The sequence below is a fragment of the Pangasianodon hypophthalmus genome, chromosome 19 (assembly GCF_027358585.1).
Source record: "Pangasianodon hypophthalmus isolate fPanHyp1 chromosome 19, fPanHyp1.pri, whole genome shotgun sequence".
Taxonomy (NCBI): Eukaryota; Metazoa; Chordata; class Actinopteri; order Siluriformes; family Pangasiidae; genus Pangasianodon; species Pangasianodon hypophthalmus.
Window position 1 is genome coordinate 19,417,431 of NC_069728.1, and position 24,805 is coordinate 19,442,235.

Here is a 24,805-nt window from a genome sequence, read left to right on the forward strand (position 1 = left end):
TGTTTGTCAGAAATGAAAAAAAAAATCTATTTCCAAACCATATGTCCTAACCTTAACCCTCGTTCTAAATGCTCATAATTCACAACAGTTTATGTCCTGTTTCATTAGTATATATCCTCATGCATTTCCCTCTACTCGTTGCGAAGTCTTGCCAATCTTTCTGGTTTGTGTAAGTTCACAGCCTTGTTATCAATGATTCCCGTTTCTTGTTTATCAATCTCTCTTTTTTCCCATGTACTGACCATCGCCTGCTCTATTAGACAGATTTTTCTATCTCTATGCCTCCTTTGTTACAGATATTTATAGTCACCCTAACCCTTTCTCTCCATCCAATTCCATCTTCCTTCTAAACCTGGATTGCTGTTGCCCTAAATCAGAGTCATTATTTATAAATGAATCCTGTGCAGTCGTTTGATTTCTGTCCAACCTTGGTTAAAGAGCATTCTTCCATTTTGTAGGATGTTTTTAATTTTGCAGAGAGTCTAGTGGTTTTTGAGGACAGGACAAATCATCATGGTTGGAGTTCCTCTCACATTGCTCTAAGGTGAAATGAGATGCAGCATCATTGCATTGCATCCCTGAGCTGTTCCTGATCTTAATAATCCATAACACACTGTCAGAGGAACAGCTGGGAGAACAGAGAAATCACCGACACATTGTCACCTCAGAAAACCTGGAGATAAAGCAGATAAAAAGCTCACAGGCTCCTGGCCCGGATGCTCAGATAAGGCTAGGATATTAACAAGCTTATTGTGAAATGCCAACCTGAGTAGACAAGAGTAAGGCAATAGGTCATATTCACTAATTCTTAACTAGTACTTAACTAGCTGAATAAATTAGATAGTCAGGAATACTGAAGCGTACTGAGTACTAAAGTGTAGGAAATACTGAAGTGTACTGAATACTAAAGTGTAGGAAATACTGAAGTGTACTGAATACTAAAGTGTAAGAAATACTGAAGTGTACTGAATACTAAAGTGTAGGAAATACTGAAGTGTACTGAATACTAAAGTGTAGGAAATACTGAAGTGTACTGAATTCTAAAGTGTAGGAAATACTGAAGTGTACTGAATTCTAAAGTGTAGGAAATACTGAAGTGCACAGAATACTAAAGTGTAGGAAATACTGAAGCGTACAGAATACTAAAGTGTAGGAAATACTGAAGTGTACTGAATACTAAAGTGTAGGAAATACTGAAGTATACTGAATACTAAAGTGTAAGAAATACTGAAGCGTACTGAATACTAAAGTGTAGGAAATACTGAAGTGCACAGAATACTAAAGTGTAGGAAATACTGAAGTGTACTGAATACTAAAGTGTAAGAAATACTGAAGCGTACTGAATACTAAAGTGTAGGAAATACTGAAGTGCACAGAATACTAAAGTGTAGGAAATACTGAAGTGCACAGAATACTAAAGTGTAAGAAATACTGAAGTGTACTGAATACTAAAGTGTAGGAAATACTGAAGTGTACTGAATACTAAAGTGTAGGAAATACTGAAGTATACTGAATACTAAAGTGTAAGAAATACTGAAGTGCACAGAATACTAAAGTGTAGGAAATACTGAAGTGTACTGAATACTAAAGTGTAGGAAATACTGAAGTATACTGAATACTAAAGTGTAAGAAATACTGAAGTGTACTGAATACTAAAGTGTAGGAAATACTGAAGTGTACTGAATTCTAAAGTGTAGGAAATACTGAAGTGTACTGAATACTAAAGTGTAGGAAATACTGAAGTGTACTGAATACTAAAGTGTAGGAAATACTGAAGCGTACTGAGTACTAAAGTGTAAGAAATACTGAAGTGTACTGAATACTAAAGTGTAGGAAATACTGAAGTGTACTGAATACTAAAGTGTAGGAAATACTGAAGTGTACTGAATACTAAAGTGTAGGAAATACTGAAGTGTACTGAATTCTAAAGTGTAGGAAATACTGAAGTGTACTGAATACTAAAGTGTAGGAAATACTGAAGTGTACTGAATTCTAAAGTGTAGGAAATACTGAAGTGCACAGAATACTAAAGTGTAGGAAATACTGAAGTGTACTGAATACTAAAGTGTACTGAAGTGTACTGAATACTAAAGTGTAGGAAATACTGAAGTGCACAGAATACTAAAGTGTAGGAAATACTGAAGTGTACTGAATACTAAAGTGTAGGAAATACTGAAGTGTACTGAATACTAAAGTGTAGGAAATACTGAAGTATACTGAATACTAAAGTGTAGGAAATACTGAAGTGTACTGAATACTAAAGTGTAAGAAATACTGAAGTGTACTGAATACTAAAGTGCAGGAAATACTGAAGTGCACAGAATACTAAAGTGTAGGAAATACTGAAGTGTACTGAATACTACAGTGTAGGAAATACTGAAGTGTACTGAATACTAAAGTGTAGGAAATACTGAAGTATACTGAATACTAAAGTGTAAGAAATACTGAAGTGTACTGAATACTAAAGTGTAGGAAATACTGAAGTGTACTGAATACTAAAGTGTAGGAAATACTGAAGTGTACTGAATACTAAAGTGTAGGAAATACTGAAGTGTACTGAATACTAAAGTGTAGGAAATACTGAAGTGTACTGAATTCTAAAGTGTAGGAAATACTGAAGTGTACTGAATTCTAAAGTGTAGGAAATACTGAAGTGCACAGAATACTAAAGTGTAGGAAATACTGAAGTGTACTGAATACTAAAGTGTAGGAAATACTGAAGTGTACTGAATACTAAAGTGTAGGAAATACTGAAGTGTACTGAATACTAAAGTGTAGGAAATACTGAAGTATACTGAATACTAAAGTGTAGGAAATACTGAAGTGTACTGAATACTAAAGTGTAAGAAATACTGAAGTGTACTGAATACTAAAGTGCAGGAAATACTGAAGTGCACAGAATACTAAAGTGTAGGAAATACTGAAGTGTACTGAATACTACAGTGTAGGAAATACTGAAGTGTACTGAATACTAAAGTGTAGGAAATACTGAAGTATACTGAATACTAAAGTGTAAGAAATACTGAAGTGTACTGAATACTAAAGTGTAGGAAATACTGAAGTGTACTGAATACTAAAGTGTAGGAAATACTGAAGTGTACTGAATACTAAAGTGTAGGAAATACTGAAGTGTACTGAATACTAAAGTGTAGGAAATACTGAAGTATACTGAATACTAAAGTGTAGGAAATACTGAAGTGTACTGAATACTAAAGTGTAGGAAATACTGAAGTGTACTGAATTCTAAAGTGTAGGAAATACTGAAGTGTACTGAATTCTAAAGTGTAGGAAATACTGAAGTGCACAGAATACTAAAGTGTAGGAAATACTGAAGTGTACTGAATACTAAAGTGTAGGAAATACTGAAGTGTACTGAATTCTAAAGTGTAGGAAATACTGAAGTGTACTGAATACTAAAGTGTAGGAAATACTGAAGCGTACTGAATACTAAAGTGTAGGAAATACTGAAGTGCACAGAATACTAAAGTGTAGGAAATACTGAAATATACTGCATGCTGAAGTGTACACAATGCTGAGGTGTACGAAATACTGAAATGTACAGAATACTAAAGTGTAGGGAATACTGAAGGGCACAGAATACTAAAATGTACAGAATACTGAAATATACTGAATACTGAGGTGCACGGAATGCTGAAGCGTAGAAAATACTGAAGTGTATAGAATACTGAGGTGTATGGGATACTGAACTGTACTGAATACTGAAATATACTGAATACTGCAGTGATGGGAATGTTGAAGTGTACACAATACTGAGCTGTAAGGAATACTGAAGGACACAGAATACTGAAATATACTGAATACTCAAGTGTACAGAATACTGAGGTGTACGGAATACTGAAGTGTATAGAATACTGAGGTGTATGCAATACTGAAATATACTGAATACTGAAGTGTATGGAATGCTGAAGTGTACACAATACTGAGCTGTAAGGAATACTTAAGTGTACGGAATACTGAAGAGTAGGGAATACTGAAGAGTAGGGAATACCGAAGTGTACAAGAATACTGAAATGTAGGTAATATTGAGTATTTGTATTATTTTCTTAAAAAAAAAAAAAAAAAACACAATTCCACTCATTTACAAGACTGGGAGTGTAAACAATGCTATGACAGAGAATACAAAACCAGCTTCTGCTATGAATCATGGGAAAATTCAAAAATGCTCTACTGCTCCTTTTATTATATTTAGATGATGTAAACTGTACGAGAAAGATCACCACTATCCTTTGTTTTTACAAAGTGTGAAGTGTTTAGATAACAGGAACTGAAACCAGAGCGTAAAATCTTCTTCTGCAAATAAAATACATCCTCATTTTGGGATAATTCTCACACGTTAACCTGAAATAGTCCAGATGTTAGAGGGAAGCCAGAGAAGATCCAAGCTAATGTTTACACAAGCACGTCATGCTGAAAATTAATCATTTATTAAGGCATTCTGCTGAGTGTCTGCGCTTAGCGTTTAAACAGGCACATGTTATTAGCACTGCGTATCGGAGTCGTTTTGAACGGACCTGGTGAATTCCCTCTTTCCCTGAAAACGTGCGGAAAGGAAATCAACTGCCGATGGGAGACGCAGCTGGCAGCTTTTTCCTCCCTGATGAGCATGCAGCGTTGGCCAGAATGAAGAAGAGAAACACACTTAATTTTTCCTTTTATATGCGTGCAAAAATCTCATCATTTATCCGTGCTCCATGACCGGTGCTCCACAAACAGTGAGCGAAACGTTCCGACGCAGACACGGATTATTACTCCAATCATTGCTTTATGGCTTTCTGTTCTCTGGATCACTTACTATAATGAGTTTAATGGAACTAAAGGCACTCGGATGGAACACCACAGATTTTCATGTTGGGTGGATCATCAACAGAAAAGCAGACCTTTTAGCTCAGAATTTAGTTTAAATGACACTGACAAATCCCTGCTAATTCTAGACTAATAACTGGGCTTATATTTTCTGATCTTTCTATATTTTCTATATTCTCATATTGTAGAACTTTTGAGGCATACACCTCGATCATGTGATAAAATAAAAAAAAAAAAAAATTTATTTAGAAAAAGGGTTCCTCAAGGCTTCGTAGCGTCCTACAGATGTTCCACATGAAACTCTCACTGAACGGTAAATAACCTGGTGTGAGGTTCAGTCATAAATCATTGATCCGCAAGCCAAAAAGAAGTTTATTAAAAAAAATCCTGACATACTAGTAATATATCCTATAAGCAGTCTTTATACATACATTCTTAACTATCCGAAGAACCAATGAAGAACCTTTTTGTGAAGTATAGCATGTAGAAAAAAGGACAGGGATCCTATAAGTTGCAGGAAAAAAAATAAAGCTTACAGACAAGGTTCTGTGGTTGAAATAAGATTTAAACTGGTTAGATGCACTTCAATAACCTTTTTATGTGTTTTATTTCTTTTACACCACAACAATTTGCCAACGACTACAATGTTTTATTTATTTACAGAATGACACGTCATATTTTTTAAAAATCTATTAACAGTTAATTTAATGTTGTGCGTCGTCTACAAAATAAAGTCCTGTTCTTACTTACATTATAGCCGCTATAAACACTCATTTTTTCTCTAATGAAGCTAATGAGAAAAAAAAAAAAAAAATGTAGCTTGTCTGCAAAGTATAAACTCCATCCTGAAGATGTCAGAAACCTCTGTTACAAAGCACTGACACTGGAGACTCCTTCCATAAATGTTGAACAGACATCTCCTTACATATTACACACCTATTAAAACGAGCATATTAATATAAACCTATGATTTATGATTTACAACTGCACTATTGTCAGAGCTGCTCTTATAATAGGAAATTAAACACCTTTAACACCTTCTGGCCAATCAGAATGCAGAAATCAGCAGGTCTCATAATATATATAACAGTTTGAAATAAGTGAAGCTTATAACTGAAAATGGACAAACAGCTGTATTAAACAGCGCCTGGTTTCCTTATCTGTCCAGTACACTGTGTGCTGTTTTCCTCGTACAGGATCACAGCTCAGTAAATTTCCAGTAGTATTTTATTTTCTCTCCTGTAAACACGCACAGGCGCTAAAAATAAAGTTCTGCCCTCTGTGACAGCGAGGGCATTCCCTCGGTGTAAATCTGTCCTCCTCGTGAATAAATATGGTAAATGGGTGGATCCTGGAGACAGTTTTATTTTGTGTCTCAGCTATAATTGATTGCCTCTGCACTCTGGCAGTAACGAAGATTCTAGCGTGGAAAAGCTGAGGTTATATTTAGCTCTGCAGTACCACGTAGATGGGTTTCCCCGATAAAAACAAAGCAGGCTATTGCTAGGAAGTCTGGTGTTTTGCTGGAACGGGTCACAGAGTGTCTGCTTCTTCTGACAGCCGTGAGGTGTTGCAGTGAAGAAGAAACAGGGCAGGAGATGGAAAAGAAATAAACACAAAAAATTGGCATCAACAGAAATGCCACAGAAAATAAGCTATATTAAGAGTTTATCTATTTCCTTTGGGGTGTTTTTTGTATAAAATCCAAGCCTGAAGCTTACTCCCATCTGTTTTCATGGAACAGCAAATGCACTCTGGTGTATGTTCCTGTAAGAGCCTGTGTATGAAATATTTATGTCTTTTGTAGCCATCTGCTGCATGTGTACTACAGAGCGTGTATTATTCATATCGAATGTTCCTGTTTTAGGTTCTGCTCTGATGTTCGTCGTTTCTTCTGAATGAGAAAAGCCTCTTTGGTGTTCTCAGTCTCATCTAAATGCTCAGTGAAGTGAATAGCTGAATGCAAGTCCAGTACAGATCTATATCAGGGCACCATTAGAGCTATATTTATCTCAGGCTGTGTTTAACTCTATAAATATTACATTAACCAGAGGTATTCAGAGAATGGCTGACTATCCCTGCACTAAGGAGTCTGTTATTGTCCAAGCGGACGCCTGTGTGGTAATTATCACACATCAGTTTTTATTATTATTATCCATACAGGCCTGGATTGATGTGTGTGGAACTTTCAGTGGTCAGTAAGTTATTTAAAACTCCTTTTACTGTAAATATGTTAGTACTGGTATAGAACTACACAGGGTTATCTGTTTACTCGCATGTAGTGTGCCTGGGAAATCACTCCATGTTGTGCTGTTATAGTAAAATAATCACTGACAGAGCAGTGTGAGGAAGCAGAGTCACCTTAAAGATGATTATTTTTCTATTACAGCATATCCTGAAGTGTTTTATTCTCCTTACAACACAGCAAAATGCCAGCGATTACCATTTTTTAATTTATTAAGCAATGATACATCACACGTTTTGTATCTGTTTATAGCTACATTTAATGTTGTGGAATATCTTTGAAACAAGTTAGTTCCTGTTCTCACTTACGTTATAGCAGCTATAAACAGTCGTTCCCTCACCAGCCTCTATTTTTTCTCTCTCTTGAAGTGAATAAGACAAAAAAATACTGCTTATCAAATTACTGAGAAACTCCTCTGTCCTGAAGATGTGGGAAAACTTAAAGTTACAGCTTTACCTCTGAATGTTATGAAGTGCTGACACTGGAGACTCTTTCCGTAAATGTTAAGTAAACGTCTCCTTACGTCTCCTTATCAACTTCAGCATGGTAACGATAACTCATCACACCACCCTGTCACTCAGTATTTTATTACAACAGAACCACACACACACACAGGGTTTTATTCCTTATGTAATTTAGGACAGTGTCAGTTTTAGAGTGTGTGATATGAGACTAGAGATAACAGATTGAAACAGCATCCTCTCGTGCTGACTCTGGTTCACTTAATAAAACAAATATATGGCGTAAATTAATCTGTGACTAATTTAAAGCTAATTGATAGTAGGAAAAATTCTTGAAGTTCTACAGAGGGAGCAGAGATATTTTGTTTTCTGGGGTTCTTGTCTGATCCACTATGATTAGATTTTGACCATCAGTGGTGATTTATAAAAAAATATTTCTGCACTGATGTCTTACACAGTTACAGCGCTCTCTTGTCATGGTGACAAATTAATTATGTACATCCACTGGGTACCAGGAAATAAATGTGATATTCAAAGGTCAAAAACATTTATCATTTAAAATAAATGATACAACACCAAACAAATTGATTTGTCCTTTAGTTTGCACTTAAAACTACATCAAAGCTGTGACAAAGTTTCTCCATGCCACTGAATCTCCATGTCAGAACTCCGTGTCCCCCGCCTTGTGCCCCGAGTCCACGGCACAGAAAATGGATGGATGAATGGAAATTAAATTGAAAAGTTACCCAATATATTTCTATAATAATTAAATCTTAACACTTCCCAATTGATAATAAAACCTTATCAGGACTTTACCCATGGGGCCCAGCCATGCAGGAGGAGTAGTATAGTTCTGTTGCATTGTTCTGTTGCATTGTGGAAGTCAGAGGCCTTGGCGGACCAATCCCCAGCTAACAAACCTGGCTTTAGGAACATGGAACGTGAACTTTCTGGTCGACTGTGTGGTTGTATCATCAGACTTGTGACTGTGTATTCTGGACGGGTATAATAATCAGGTGGAGGAGCTGAGCGGCCAAACACTCCCACCACCTGGCGGTTAGTTGCATCAGATGGAGAGGGAAGATGCCGGACAGACTGGGTAAGCGCAAGCACGTAGTGAGGGTTGCTGGGAGTGTTTGGCAGAGGCTCCTGCCCAGGAGATCTTCAATTCTCACCTCTGGCAAAGCTTCTCCTGCATTCCAAGGGAGGCTGGAGACATTGAACCGGAATGGGCAACGTTCCAGACCTCCATTGCTGAAGTGGCTGAACCGATCTGTGGCTGTAAGGGTGCCGGTGCCTGTCGTGGCTGTAGTCCCCGAACCCGTTGGTGGACACCAGGGTTAAAGGTAGCCATCAGGAAGAAGAAGAAGGAGGACTTTCAAACTTAATTAGCTTGCGGGACTCCAGAAGCAGCTGACAGATACTGGCGGGCCAAGTGGAGCGGGCAAGGCAGTGGCAGAAGCAAAAACTCAGATATGGGAGGAGTTTGGGGAGTCTGTGGAAAATGACTTTCTTTCGGCCTGGAAGAGATAAATAATATAAAAAATATTTTGTGTCTTTTATAATAAATTATTGACATTAAACAAATAAAATAATAAAATAAAAAATAAAGTGGTCCAAGAGTAGAGCCTTGTGGGACGCTGGTATGTATGTCTTAAAATCTGCTAATTGACAGTTAAAAAAGTAAAAAAATTTCTAAATAATGCTGGTCTAAGAATAGAGCCTTGTGGGATACCGGTATGTATATTTTAAGAGCTGCTGATTGATATAACGTTGTGTACGTTTATAGAGGTCTGCAGTCATCTCATTAATAGGTGGTTAATGATTCACTGGGAAATTTTCTGGGTTACATTTTCTGTGTTTTCAGTTAAACTGGAAATAAAAGCACCAGTTTTCAGGTAAACTGGAAATAAAAGTAAATTCCATGCATGTCAGGGCGGATGCTGACTCATCTGTGCTGCCTGTAGGTGCTTCCTCAGGGGTGGGTTCATACTGGGTCACGTGATCAACTGAAACAAATATGGCGAAAGCCCCAGTAAGGCTTTTTGTTTAAAATTCGTCAGCTGGTGGAAGTGCTCTTATAGCAAGCAGTCGCTCTGTGGAACCTTTATTTAACCTTCCAACACTCTTAGCTCTTGAGAATAATGTACTAAGACAGTATCAGACAGCTTGTTTTTATCATCTGTCCTCTTCCAGTCCTCTCTATACACCATCGTCACCTCTGTTCCTCTCAGCAGATCACCTCTACATGGTTCTTCTCATCTCTGTCGAGCTCTCAGCTTACATAACACTGCTCAACTCCACAGTGCTCTGAATCAGCACACACTCAGCATTCCCTTACACCGTCCTCCATCCTCTTCACCCGCTACTGATCTTACCGTCAGTGTTTCTCACTATCACACACCAACTCCTGAAAAAGCTGAAATAAAAACACTGTGGGTTGGATTCTCGCATCGAATAGAGAAATACGCACCAAATTTTTGATCATAAAAAGAACTACTTTTGCTCGAAATGTCCTGTTCCTCTAGAAACTTCTGGAAACTCAGCTTAAACTACAACTGAATTCTGGATTCTGATTGGCCACAAAGTGTCGTTTGTGCTTGTCCTAATACGTTATTGTTTCTACAGTAACAGCTCATTCACACGTACAGGGGACGCTCCATATAAACTGAAGTTTTCTCTAAGGATATTTATGGATTTAACATTTATAGAAGGAGTAACAGTCAGAGGTAAAGCTGTAAGTTTTGTGATTAGACAGTAATAAAGCAGTGTTTAGAGGATGACCCAATCTCCCCACGTTGTTCCTCTTGTCACTGGATAAGTATTTGTCCTCTGTGTGATAAACTGTATAAGTGGAGGAAGAGTGTTATTATACAAGCATTTATATACAAGGCACAAGATTTTGGTATTCGATAAGATTTTCCAACATGTTGAGACGAAACAATGACAGTATATACTACGAAACCTAAAGAATTAGTTTGCTCGCTGTTTCAAGTGGGTTCAGTCTTCTACTTGTCAAACCATACGTGATGTACGAGATGATCTTAGCGTTCATATATACAGCAGTGATCGAAAAAAAAACATGAGCTAAATCGGAGCCTTAACACTGTTACAAATATATCTGAATCTGTTAGAAGAACACAATAACATAATGAATAAAGCACTGCATGTCATGCTGTTAAAGGAAAACAATCAATGATGGTGTCATGTGATGAAGAGTTACCTCTTATACTACAGCTATTTATCAACTTTTACCATTTTACGCAAATATTCAGATTCAGTAACTAAAGTCTGAAAGTTATATGATACTACAGTATGTACATGGGGAAAGTTCAGCGTATTCAGAATCAGGTTACGCAGCTGTGCATGTGACATTCAGATTTATTCAAATCACCTGCATGTAGTTCATGCCTTCTTGAGTAGAACCTTCAAACAAAAGCACTCACCTCTAAACCCAAAAAAACAATCAGAGGATAGATAATGTGGAAGGAAACAAAAAAAGCAAAAGACAACTTACAAATGAAAACTAAAACTAAACTAACACTAATATGATGAAGATGGTGAGCGTTGAAATAAATCTAACAGGAGTCTCCAGTAGATCGCTGCATGAATAGTCCTAGTCGTAATGATCACATTAATCACTGGTTTAATGTAAAAAAAAAAAAGGCTTCCACACTCATTATTCAGCAGCACACAGAATAGCACTTGATCCAGCACAGACTATTATTTTGCATTTTATTTGTTTATATCATGATGCTGCAGTTAATGAAGCCACAAGATACTCAGTCGAGGTCATGACATCCTAAAGTTTATGTTCGGGATTGCATGATAATTAATTTGATTTGTTAAGTTAATAAAATGATGGCAGTGTTGTGCTATTTTGATGCATTCTCCTGAAAATAAACCTAGCCTCTGGTATGAAAGATAAGATGACCGAGTGCTTATCTGCTACACTTACAGAGAAGCGTTATTCATCATACAGAGAAAAATTTCATTCATAATTTTATGCATAAACGTTCAGTGCTTGAGATGAGCGATGTTTCTGATTAAGCTGCGTCTCCTCTGATGTTCTCCGTGCGGAGAAAACCTTTATGTGGACTTTAAAATGACGATGTTGTAAATTAATTAACCCTTGTGTTGTCTTGGGGTCAAAAATGACCTGCCACTATGTTTACCAGCTGAGAAAAAGAGTGTTGTCCACTGCTTAAATGCAGTCTTTCTGCACTGTGAAGAGGGAAAAGCCAGATATTCACAAGGTTTCTGATGAATGACAGATTGTTTCTTCATGAAACATTGATTTGGGGTTTAAAATTCAATGAAGCTGCTTTATTTTAAGGAGTTAGTGAAGGCGGGTCATTTTTGACCCTTAGGACAAAGGGAGTAGACATAATGTTAAGACCACACAAGGGTTAAGTAATAGTTTGGTATTTACGTATTCACTATTGGCGTCAAATGTCATTCCGTAGTGTGTTTGAGTGTATTTACGGCCAAAACATAAATTTCCGTGTGACATCATTCAGTTACATCAAACTGCCAGACAGTGTCGCTGGACTTAATAGTGCTCCTCACTCGAGCCGATATCGCACAATATACTGTAAATGTGTGTAAGTTTGTGTTTAGAATTGTCCGTAATTCAGACATGAGACACGCCTCTGTTTTACTCAAACTCCACCTACACAACTTTTGAATAGTGCTCTGTTCTGACACTGACTCTAACAGAGATGAGTCTTAGACAAACACTGTTAATTAACAGCTTCATCTATAGGGAACATCATCACTACTCCAGCCTCTTTGTTTTTCACAATACAATTCAACGTAACCTTGTCAAAGTTTTTCCTCTTGAACCCGTGGCCCGGTCGCCTCTTCTCCTCCCCTGAGTGAGCAGACGAGACAGGATTTTTCCCCAGTGTGAATCAGGCGAGGGGATGTCTTTATAAGAAAAACCCTGCAGGCCTCACGGCTGCTCGCACTCCTTCTCATGACAGATGCTCCCTGCAGAGCAACTAAAGAGTCTCATCAGTCCTACCCGAGGGACAGGGATTGTGTTAGTCACGACAGGCTTCTCCTAAACATTTAATCAATCACGGTGAAGTCTATCTCGCCACACTGTTTGGCTGCTGTATGCTCAGAAGCCGAGGTGCTCGAGAAGCAGAAAAAGACCACATGTTGTCAAGAGCTACATCCAGTAAAGAAATGTATACTCAAAATCTACATAAACATAAATTTCTTCTTATTAAGAAAACTGTGAATTCTGTTGAATTCTGATTGGTCAGAAGGTGTTGATTCGTTTTCTATAACAGCAGCTCTGACAATAGTACAGGTTTATATTAATGCGCTCATTCTAATACGTTATCGTTTCTATAGTAACAGCTCAATCACAGGGATTTGAATGAACAGATTAAAAAAACTGTGTAATCGTTGATGTGCTGAAGTTTTCTGTAAGAAGCCTTTTATTTAACATCTATGGAAGGAGTCTCCAGTGTCAGAGTTTTGTTTTGTCTTAGAGAGAAAAAGAGAGGCTGGTGAGGGAACAACTTTTTATAGCTGCTATAACGTAAGTGAGAACAGGCACTAACTCGTTTCATGAACGTTAAATGGATAAAAAAGTATGACAAAATTTGTAATCATTGGCAGATTGCTGTGGGATAAGAGGAATAAAACACTTGCTGTTATAGTGTAACCCGCTCAGCGATTATTTTCCTATAACCACCCGGCCTTGTCATGTGTTACTCCTACATCATTTTTCCCGCAGGATATATTTAGGGTCTCCTCTTTGAGTCATCGTCTCCAGTAGCTGAAATTTATCTTGAAATTGTGTACAGATAAATGTTTCAGCACAGTTCTGCTGATCATCACGGCCGTGACAGACCCTACAAATATTATTACAACATTTGCAATTGCAATCATTTTCTCCAGCCAGGCTATTGATATAATATCTCAGATTTCAGTTTTAAATATGAGCACTGTGTTGTCCTGAGCTGACCCCATACAGCATAACAGCCTGTGGGTTTCAGACACAGAGTAAAATCTCTCCCCTTTAGCTTTTTTCTGAGTTAGTCAGCAAAGGGCATCCTTCATCCACGTTACGGGCATGGTGTGTGTTTACCTGCAACAGGCAGGCTGTTTTAATGAGCTCAGATCGTGTTTATGAAATTAGCCCCAGCCTCCAGACACATCTCAGAGGACCATCATGCAGTCGAAGCAGCCTTTGGAAAGGTCAGGTTGTTTTCATCCTCCTCATCTCGCTGCTGAAATTAGGAGTGGCAGCTCGTTCAGACGGGAAGCTGCGTTTACTCACGTTATTGAACAAATACATTCATTTTACTGTTATTAAAAACTGCATCTGGACACGAGTGAAGTGAATTTATTCCTAAATCATTCGCAGGAGCGTTTACTTAAGAAATGTGGTGTTCATGAAATATCCAGTTAGTTGGGAAAAATTAACATCTAAATTTAAACTAAAAATATCCTTAATTTGTGCAAATTTCCACGTAAGGAGACTCACTAATGTGAACCTCGATTGATCGGCTTCAGATCATATATAATTATGGATGAGTTTCTGTGATTTTATATACAAACCACACTGTCAAGTTTAAATCACTTATTTATTTAAATTTCACACCAATTTAATGAACATTTTGTGAAAATGTGTTAATGATCTGAAAGAAAATCCTAACTCAAAATAAATCTATAATTTAAATGAAGACAAATAAGACGTTTTCAATTTGTACAAAATAATGGCACCCTATAAAATTTGGAGTAGTTCGTGTGTGTCTATGGTAGCCGCCACGCTGCAGTGGCTGAGCTGCATTACTGGAAGATTTACACACCACGCTTAGGAGGCGCTCTTTCACTGTTTAGTCACCATTTTGTTGTTGTCAGCTCTCTGTGAGTTTTGTGGGCGTGGCTAAATGTAAATACGTCGGGAATGTTTATGGCTGATTGGCGTTTATCAATATTCACAGCACACGAGAACGAAGACAGTCAGAAACTTTGATAAATCTGACTATTATTATTTTGATCTCTTGGAATTCGAATGTTTTGTCTTTAACTTTTTTTTTAGAAATGTATTGTCTTTACATTCTACTGAATATATGGTATGTGAGATGTTTTACACCACATTAAAAATAAGATTGTAAAAGTTGTATATGCTTTGACTTCATTGAGGCTCTGTGTCTTTAAATCGCAGAATTTTCCACAGTCTGGTTTTATCTTGCTGAGATGGGAATGTGGATATCACTGTTTTGTTTTTTCAATCATAATAGTTTTCCCTTGTGCACAGGAAACCACTGCGGAAAGAGGAGAACGGCACCAGCCGAGGGGAATACGCCATGAGCGCTCGCTGCAAGCAGACGGCGGTGGAGACCAACAACACTGGAGTATAGCAGCCAGAGGAAAACACACTGACGCTCCGTCATAAACAGGAGCTTAAAGGGCTTCGGAGATGGAGAAATAGTATTAAAGGAAGGATTGATGGAGCTCTGAACCATGGCTTTGTTCAACTTCTTTAAAAAAAAAACACTTAAATGACAATAAGAGCTGCTTTATGATTGATATGTGACAGAATAAAAAGGCAGAGAGGATGTGTGAAGGACGTATGAAGGACGTTTGAAGGATGTATGGAGGACGTGTGAAGGATGTGTGAAGGAGGTGTGGAGCCTTGAGACTCATTGTTCTGTTGGACGGTGAAGCCGTCAGACCTTTCACAAGACTTTAAACCAGTAAATCTCTTAACGTTCCCAACGCATGCACTTTCTACTGAATGCACCGACGTCTCTGGACGCGTCTCGCCTCCCTTTTCTCTCCCTGCAGTTTCCTCTCCTGTAAATAAAGTTGGCCGTATTGATCGCGCAGGTTTGGAGACTAGACGAAAGCTAAAGCGGAACTTGATGAGGAAACAGGTCGCTTTTTTTTTTTTTTAACTTTTGTATGACTATGCAACTGGAAAGGATTTGAAACCCTAGTGGTGCATGTTCATGATATTAAAACACAAGGTTAGCATAATCTGCTGCTAATCAGTCTGACGTTTGCTAACGTACTCAAATAGTAACGTTTTACGTGTGTAATGTAACTCACCGTGAGGTAATAAGCTGGAATACACGTCACATATTCATAAACATAAGGACTGTTATTTAATTATTTAATTAAAGATGCATCATTAAGGAAGCCAAAAAGACAAAGTCAATGTTTTTTGTTTTGTTTTGGTTGGGTTTTTTTGGCTTGTCTTCTTGATTGTTTGTTTTATTTGGGTTTTTTTTAGGTTTTTTGACCGTTTGTTTTTTTGTTTGTTTGTTTGTTTGTTTTATTCCTGGGTTTTTTGTTTTATTTTGTTTGTTAGGTTTTTTATTTGTTTGTTTGTTTGTTTGTTGTTGTTTTGCAACTTGGAGTATAGTTGGAAGGGTTTTGTTTTTGTTTTGTTTTTTTGTGGAGGGGGTTGTTTGTTTTTTGGTTCTTTTATTTTTTTTTTTTTGTTTGTTTGTTTGTTTGTTTTGTTCTTGTTGTTTTTCCATAAAACACAACTGTACATTATTTTCATCATATAGTCGTTATTACAAACACAGTAAAGTCAAGTCCTGGAATTAGTTTAAAGGGAAAATTTAAGAGTAAAATGTAATTATTCTAAGAAAAAAATAATCCATAATCCATGAGTATGGCATTGAGACAGTGGAAATTATGTGCATTTTACAATTTAACACGGAATATCGGAATATGAAATTACAATTTGTTAAATGATAAATAATGATATAGAGTATTTTAATTTAAAATAAGGACACTATCTTGAACTAATGAGATAGTAACTCAATAATAACATTGTGAAATTGTCATTAAGTTGAAATTCTGACAGACCAACGTGCGGTTTTCCAGCCACTGGATGTTTCTCTTGACTTATTTTGCTCATGATGACGACTTTTTAATCATCTGTTTCATTTCACAGTCGTATTCATTCATTTTAAACCACAAATCATTTCCTGCACTAATCCTCCATTAATCACGTCATTAATTCTAGTTTAAAGTGTAATAACTGCTGACAGTAACACTGTGTGTTATATCTAGCTATTTATCAGTCATTCCATAATAGAGATATTACCACTGGCGCCTGTAACACTACAAATAAGCTATTCTTAAGTCTTAATTTTAATACTTTGCTTGTGACAACTGAGTGCAAAAGTTTGTGCCCCCTTGGTTTCTGTTTGAAAAAATTTTCACTGTCCCTCTATTTTATCTTCAGTGTTGATTTAATGGTGTGTTTGGATTGAAATCATACACTTATATCGGTGTATATGACTAAATTTTTTTGTCCAAGCAGCCTACAAAAAAACTGCACGCCCACGGAAATTTACTTAATAACCCGACTGTTTATTAAGCAGAGTCAGAGAAAGAGTCAGTGGGAATCAGGAAAACAGCTTTCATACATCCTAATACAGAAATAAAAGAGCTTTCCCAGAGCTCGCGAAGGAGATAAACAGAAATCAGAGTGTTTAGAGAGTGAGATTATTCAGAAATGGTTGAAGAACCACAAAGACAAACTGACAGACAGATTCACAAAATAATTAAAAATAAATGGTTTAAAGGACATTCAGAAATTTCATTTTGATTGTTTCACTGTTAATAAAAAAAAAAAAAAAAAAAAGGTCAGATATGGAACCCTTCTTTATTTGTTCCTTCTGTGTGTTTTCCTATCAGGAAGCTTTCCAAACCTTTCAGGAGGATAAGAACTCTTATCTACACAAAGAACTCCTTGAAAAACCCTTTTTGTCTTAAGAAAGTTTAGCTAAATGTTGAACATAGCACACACTTGCGCAGTAAATGCATACACTCTCGGTGTACTCTTCTGTCGAGTGCAATGGATTGCAGCATTATAGTTGATTATCTTCGAAAAGAGAAAAGCAGTTTAATAAGCAATAAAAAAAAAACAACAAGACACTAGACAATAGCTAACTCTAGACTTACTAGCTAGCTAGTAAGTCACTAACTTTTTCCATTTCAGTTACATCAACAACCCGAAAGCAAGAAAGCAGACAAATTGACTAAATCCGATTAATTAGCATTAATTTCTTACCGGTTTGTTTCTTTCGTCCTTCTGCTTTTTTTCTTTTAGCATTTTCGGTTTTAGATAAAAATAAACGCTTAATGATCGCCACTTCTGCGTCATATTCTGACCTAATTTAGTTACACAAATTATTTTTTCTTTTCACAACGCAAGAGCGCGCCCTGCGACTGCCTAATACACAAAACCTTTCACCAAATGATAGAAAGTGTGCCTATTTATTATAAATTTCACGGCGCCCCCCAGTGGACCAGAGGCACTAAATGACCATTTTAGCACTTCGTCAGCAACAAACATCCCTGCTGATGAGGCGGTTACTAAGGATGAATGAATGAACGCTGTAAATGCATCACGCAGCACCACAAATTCATGCTAATGTTCATGTTCACATTAATGAATTAATCTCTTCTTAAAGAAATACACACACACAAATAGTCCACCTCCTATATACCCTTAGGACAAAATAAAGAAGACAATTAAACAGGGTCCTATAGTATGTTAAGATATTAATATTATTAAACAATATCAGTCTTTATTTCACTTTCTGAATGTAATATGGAATTGTGAAAATGAAACCAAATTCTTGTTTTTTTTAGTAATCATTTCAAAGAGCACAAACTTTTGCACTCAGCACTCTGTGTATTTCTGTGTGCATTTTCTCTTAATAACATTCAGAACATTCAGTAAGTTTTTTTGTTTTCATGATAACGTTGTTTATATTGCTCCTGCTGGATCTGAGTACATTTACAAATCCAAAGATGTGATGTAATGGTGGAGATGTACCGCTCCTACACAGCAGTGAATCACTCGTGGGGTTTAAAGTGAGTTGTTTATCTGATGTAAACGACCGGCCGTACACTTTCCCTCTCTAAACTCACTCCATCTCACACTCCATCATCCACTCCAACCTACTGAACATAAACATGTATTATAGTGTACAGAATTTTACTCACTAATATACTGCATGAATGTAAATATCGGTATTTGCCTTCTTGACCATATCGTGTACAGAGTGAGAGACGGTGATGTCTATGAAGGATAAATATACGTCGATGTCATATCTGAACTGAATAAAGTGTTGTTGTTTGTCTGGAACAAGGCATTAATGTATATCCATCACATAAGAATATGTCAGACATAATATATCCTGTGCATTAATCTGACTCTGCAACATGCTAACTTTTTTTAATTTTAAATAAAACTGTATTATTGAATCTCAAATTGTATCTAATGTCATCAATTACCATGATTAAGATGGAATAGTGGCAGTAAAATTGCATTATTATGCATTATTTTAACAATTCCTGTTAAATATGTCTCAGTCCAGATAAAACACACAGTTTTACAGTGGCTTGTAGTCTAACGCTGAACACGATGCCGCCACCACCATGTTTCACTGTTGGGATGTTGCTGGGTTTCTGCCAAATGTTGGGCTTTGTGTCAAGGCCAGACTGTTCAATTTGGTCTCCTCAGTCCAGAAAACATTTTCCCATGTTTATTGAGCCCCAACGTGTCTTTTAGTAAACTCCAAACGGGATTACATGCCCAGCTGTGTGAAGTGTCTGAGCTATGTTTGTCCTGTGAACAGCTTTTCCCATCTGAGCTGTGGATCTCAGAGTTTACCCTTGGCCTCTTGGTTGTTTCTCTGACTAAACTCCTCTTTACCCAGTCACTGACTTTTGTTGCATGGCCTCCTCTGGACAGAGTCATGGTTGTGTCAGATTCTTTTCATTTTTTAATAATGGATTTATTGTCACTCTTTTCAGAGTTTACGATATTTTGTTAATAACCGAAACTCTGATTAATACTTTTCCAGAACTTTGCCCCAGACTTGTTTCTATTCTTGGTTTCCATGATGCTGTGTGTTTAGGTATGTTCTCTAACAAACACTGGGTTCTTCCAGGAACAGGAACACTTTAACTGCACAAATGTTGACTTCATTCAACTAATTACATGACTTCTCATGGTGACTGAACTAATTTAAGGGTTTCACAGCAACAGGGGTGAATATTTATGCTATTACCACTGTTTTTTTTTTTATTCGTAAAGAATTCTACAAACTATATTGATTTTTTCCCCCATTTCAATACCACAGGCTTTTTTTGTGTAGATTCATGACATATAACCCCAATCCCAAGTCCACTTCAGTTCCAGGTTATAACACTACAGAATGGGGGAAAGGTTCGAGGGAGAGTGAATACTTATGATAGTGTGAATTTTATTCTTCCTGTTGGTTTTATAGTTCCTATTTTCTTCCTGTGATACTAATTTAATTAATTCATTTTTTTTTTAAATAAATGCAAATTATTTATAAAATTTGTATTTTATAAATACATAAAATTCCCAAAATTATTACATTTGAGAGTTTCCAGAGAATCAGAGTTTGTAGACAGTTATAAAGGTAAATCATGGATGTAGAAGTAACTAAAGAATATTTATATTTATATACAACATAAAGAATCAGGGGTGCAAACTTCTGGACTGGATTTTTACTTCTGGATTACTATTAATATCTTAACATATGTTTTTCATCTTCTACATTTTGTCCTAAAGGTGTGCAAACTTTTGCACTGTACAGCAAATTATTTTTCTATCCTAAAAGCTAAAAACCCTTAATTATCCAATAAACCCTTAAAGAACACCTGAAGAACCCTTTTTTCTCCAAAAAAAAAAATATATATGATATAGACCACAGCCCCTTTGGGTTTAAATGTGAATACAGATATAGATATGTGACGTGAGAAAGTGCTTTCCTATCCTGCAAGCTATCAACCCTTAAGGAAACCTTGAGGAACCTTTTTTTTTCTGTTTACATAGTCCAAATTATTGGTTGTTATTTTCTGCCTAGAACCTGTCAGGCTTTTAAGGGCTCTTAGCTTCCTGAAAGGGTTTTACCTAAAACTCACTCTGTTCTAAAGTTCCACTTAAAATCTTTAAGGTTCCCTGAGAGTGACAACGCTTAACGATTAAAGATCTAAATTTTTTCCCAAAGGCTTGTTTAGCTGTCGCGTGATAGGAGCGAGATGATTTATTACTATAAATATACACTGTACTATGTATTACTATGTGTGATATTAGTGGACATGCAGTAAAAATATTTAGACAGTGAGACACAGAGAATATTTTAAAATGATAGAGTTCATATGGACTGTCTATCTGTCAGTCCTTTTCTGGAAATATAATGTAGATGGATGAACACCAGGATGCCATTTCCACAGAAACCGCCGCACACAGTTTAATCTCATTTTGACGGGATGGTATTACTGCATTGTGGATGAACATGATGAATTGCCTGGTGGTGTTTGGCATCAGTTATTAGAAAGATTGCTGGCTGGTGATTTTATGCTGAGTCTATCTGTAAGCTGTATGTCTCTCCGTTTTTGTGTTTATGGTGTATGAAGCACCTTTTAGACTTTTATTTCTCCTTTTCAAACTTTATTTCTCACGTATACACTTAAAACACATACACGTTTACTAGAATTTCTTAGTAGAAGTTCTTACAAAACTCATACATTAGCCCTATTTGGACAGAATTCATTTCTCAGGCTGATATCTTTAATAAAACATTTGCACATCTCCTCTGGAATAAACTAGAACCAAAAGTCCAGGGGGTGGAACTGGACCTGATCCAACTCCTCCTACAACCTTCTAACTCCTAATCTAAGAGATGCTCTACAACATGGAAAAACACACATAATTATCCAGCCTAGAACACACAGAGTTGACTCCGCCCCCTGGACTTTTGTAGGTAGGAGGAGCTAAATCAGGGTCGATCTCCACCCCCTGGACTTTTGGTTGTGCACTGAGGGGTACTGGATATGATCACTATGGCGGTCAGCGCGTGGTCAAGTGCCGGCTATAAATAGAAAGAGGAGTCACAGAGAACGAGCCGGTAATGAGTGATTGGTTACACCTGTGTGTGTGTGATTAATAATGAAGTGTATTTATATGCTGGTTGTGTCTCGGGAACCTCCAAAAGAGAGCCAACACAAGCAGAGCTGATGTTAACATTGGTAATGACTGCAAACATGCTGAAGATAATGGAAAGGTTGTGTGTGTATGTAGCACATTTTCTTGGGGTCAGAGCGGCTGTTAAACATGGAATTATTTTGTTAATTTTAGGCAAAAAATTCAGTTCGAATGTAGTTATATTTTGTGCATTCAGTGAAGAAGTGCAACTCTGTCTTTATTTTATATAAACTGCACTGCTGGCAGAGTCTCTTCTCTAGGGGCAGCAGGACTGTGTGTGTCGGCCGTCTCGATGGCCAGCTGAGGCTTGCTGAGTCTGTACTTCGTCAAGGTGTTTCTCCGTTTTGGATCAGTCACCATGCTCAGATAATCTGCCATGCTGTACCGTCTGTTTAGAGTCAGATAACACTGCATTTTACTCTGGAGTTTAGTTTGGTTTTCCTAATAGGTCAGATAGTTTGCTTTCAGTGTTTGTGTAATTTGGTTGATTCTAATTAGGTTTGTGAATTTATTCTCTTCCTGAGACTTTTCTGTGTTAGTGTGTGTTAGTGTGTGTTAGTATGTGCATTGTTTGGAGTGTTTCTGTGTACTTTTAAAATGATTTTACAGAATTCTGCATGCAGGGTCTCAATTGGATGTTTTTTGCATTTGTTAAATTGGTGATGTGTAAGCAAACCCCACACTTCACTTTCATACAGGGCAAATGATTCAAATATTTTGAGACAAATTCTCACAAATTTCACAAATGTTTGTTGTTTTATAACATAGAAAGCCCTCCATGCTTTTTCTCCCAGTTCAGCCACTGCCAGGTTGAAGATTCCATTTTTAGTCCTAGGTACCTAACCCAAATGTGTGTTTTGTTCCCTGAGAGCTGGATCTTTTTTGAAATATGATCATTTTAGTCTTTTTGAGGTTGACTGTCAGGGCCCAGGTCTTACAGTACTGCTGCAGCAGGTCCGGGTTCTGCTGTAGACCCTGTGCAGTGGGGGACAGCAGGACCATGTGGTCTGCATACAGCAGGAGTTTAACCTCTGAGTTATATACAGTCATGTTGAATATGCTGAAATTTGTTTATTGCCAGTTCTTAGTCCCCACTTCTTTCCTGTGTACATAGATTTAATGAGATCATATGTTTTACCCCTTACACCACTTTCCAAAATCTCTCTCTCTCTCTCTCTCTCTCTCTCTCTTATCTTTCCATCAGGCCTGTCATTTGAAAATATCCCAGTTAGATGTACAGGGCCATTTGGAGCACTGAAGAGTTGCTCCTCTGTGCTAGTTAGACAGAACACGAGGAAACGCAGTGAGAGTGAGACAGAGAGAGGACACGAGGAAACGCAGTGAGAGTGAGACAGAGAGAGGACACGAGGGATCACAGTGAGAGTGAGACAGAGAGAGGACACGAGGGAACACGGTGAGAGTGAGACAGAGAGAGGACACGAGGGATGACGGTGAGAGTGAGACAGAGAGAGGACACGAGGGATCACGGTGAGAGTGAGACAGAGAGAGGACACAAGGGAACACGGTGAGAGTGAGACAGAGAGAGGACACGAGGAAACGCAGTGAGAGTGAGACAGAGAGAGGACACGAGGGATCACAGTGAGAGTGAGACAGAGAGAGGACACGAGGGAACACGGTGAGAGTGAGACAGAGAGAGGACACGAGGGAACACGGTGAGAGTGAGACAGAGAGAGGACACGAGGGATGACGGTGAGAGTGAGACAGAGAGAGGACACGAGGGATCACGGTGAGAGTGAGACAGAGAGAGGACACAAGGGAACACGGTGAGAGTGAGACAGAGAGAGGACACGAGGAAACGCAGTGAGAGTGAGACAGAGAGAGGACACGAGGGAACACAGTGAGAGTGAGACAGAGAGAGGACACGAGGGATCACGGTGAGAGTGAGACAGAGAGAGGACACGAGGGATCACGGTGAGATTGAGAGTGAGACAGAGAGAGGACACGAGGGAACACAGTGAGAGTGAGACAGAGAGAGGACACGAGGAAACGCAGTGAGAGTGAGACAGAGAGAGGACACGAGGGATCACGGTGAGAGTGAGACAGAGAGAGGACACGAGGGATCACGGTGAGAGTGAGATAGAGAGAGGACATGAGGGATCACGGTGAGATTGAGAGTGAGACAGAGAGAGGACATGAGGAAACGCAGTGAGAGTGAGACAGAGAGAGGACACGAGGGAACACGGTGAGAGTGAGACAGAGAGAGGACACGAGGAAACGCAGTGAGAGTGAGACAGAGAGAGGACACGAGGGAACACGGTGAGAGTGAGACAGAGAGAGGACACGAGGGATCACAGTGAGAGTGAGACAGAGAGAGGACACGAGGGAACACGGTGAGAGTGAGACAGAGAGAGGACACGAGGGATGACAGTGAGAGTGAGACAGAGAGAGGACACGAGGGATCACGGTGAGAGTGAGACAGAGAGAGGACACGAGGGAACACGGTGAGAGTGAGACAGAGAGAGGACACGAGGAAACGCAGTGAGAGTGAGACAGAGAGAGGACACGAGGGATCACGGTGAGAGTGAGACAGAGAGAGGACACGAGGGATCACGGTGAGATTGAGAGTGAGACAGAGAGAGGACACGAGGGAACACAGTGAGAGTGAGACAGAGAGAGGACACGAGGAAACGCAGTGAGAGTGAGACAGAGAGAGGACACGAGGGATCACGGTGAGAGTGAGACAGAGAGAGGACACGAGGGATCACGGTGAGAGTGAGATAGAGAGAGGACACGAGGGATCACGGTGAGATTGAGAGTGAGACAGAGAGAGGACATGAGGAAACGCAGTGAGAGTGAGACAGAGAGAGGACACGAGGGAACACGGTGAGAGTGAGACAGAGAGAGGACACGAGGAAACGCGGTGAGAGTGAGACAGAGAGAGGACACGAGGAAACGCAGTGAGAGTGAGACAGAGAGAGGACACGAGGGATCACAGTGAGAGTGAGACAGAGAGAGGACACGAGGGATCACTGTGAGATTGAGAGTGAGACAGAGAGAGGACACGAGGAAATGCAGTGAGAGTGAGACAGAGAGAGGACACGAGGGATCACGGTGAGATTGAGAGTGAGACAGAGAGAGGACACGAGGAAACGCAGTGAGAGTGAGACAGAGAGAGGACACGAGGGATCACGGTGAGAGTGAGACAGAGAGAGGACACGAGGAAACGCAGTGAGAGTGAGACAGAGAGAGGACACGAGGGATCACGGTGAGAGTGAGACAGAGAGAGGACACGAGGGA

At 38.5% G+C, this 24,805-nt stretch overlaps 1 protein-coding gene across 2 annotated transcripts in view; it reads left to right on the plus strand.

Annotated features, from left to right (window-relative positions):
- prima1 (proline rich membrane anchor 1) overlaps positions 1 to 18,799 on the plus strand; it is a 40,331-nt gene extending 21,532 nt beyond the window's left edge. For both annotated transcript variants that reach the window (XM_034313933.2, XM_026948103.3), the window contains exon 4: positions 14,813 to 18,799. In XM_034313933.2, the coding sequence (XP_034169824.1) occupies positions 14,813 to 14,915 (103 nt within the window). In that variant the 3' untranslated portion in view covers positions 14,916 to 18,799. The remainder of the gene's footprint in view (positions 1 to 14,812) is intronic.
- The last annotated feature ends 6,006 nt before the right edge of the window (positions 18,800 to 24,805 follow it).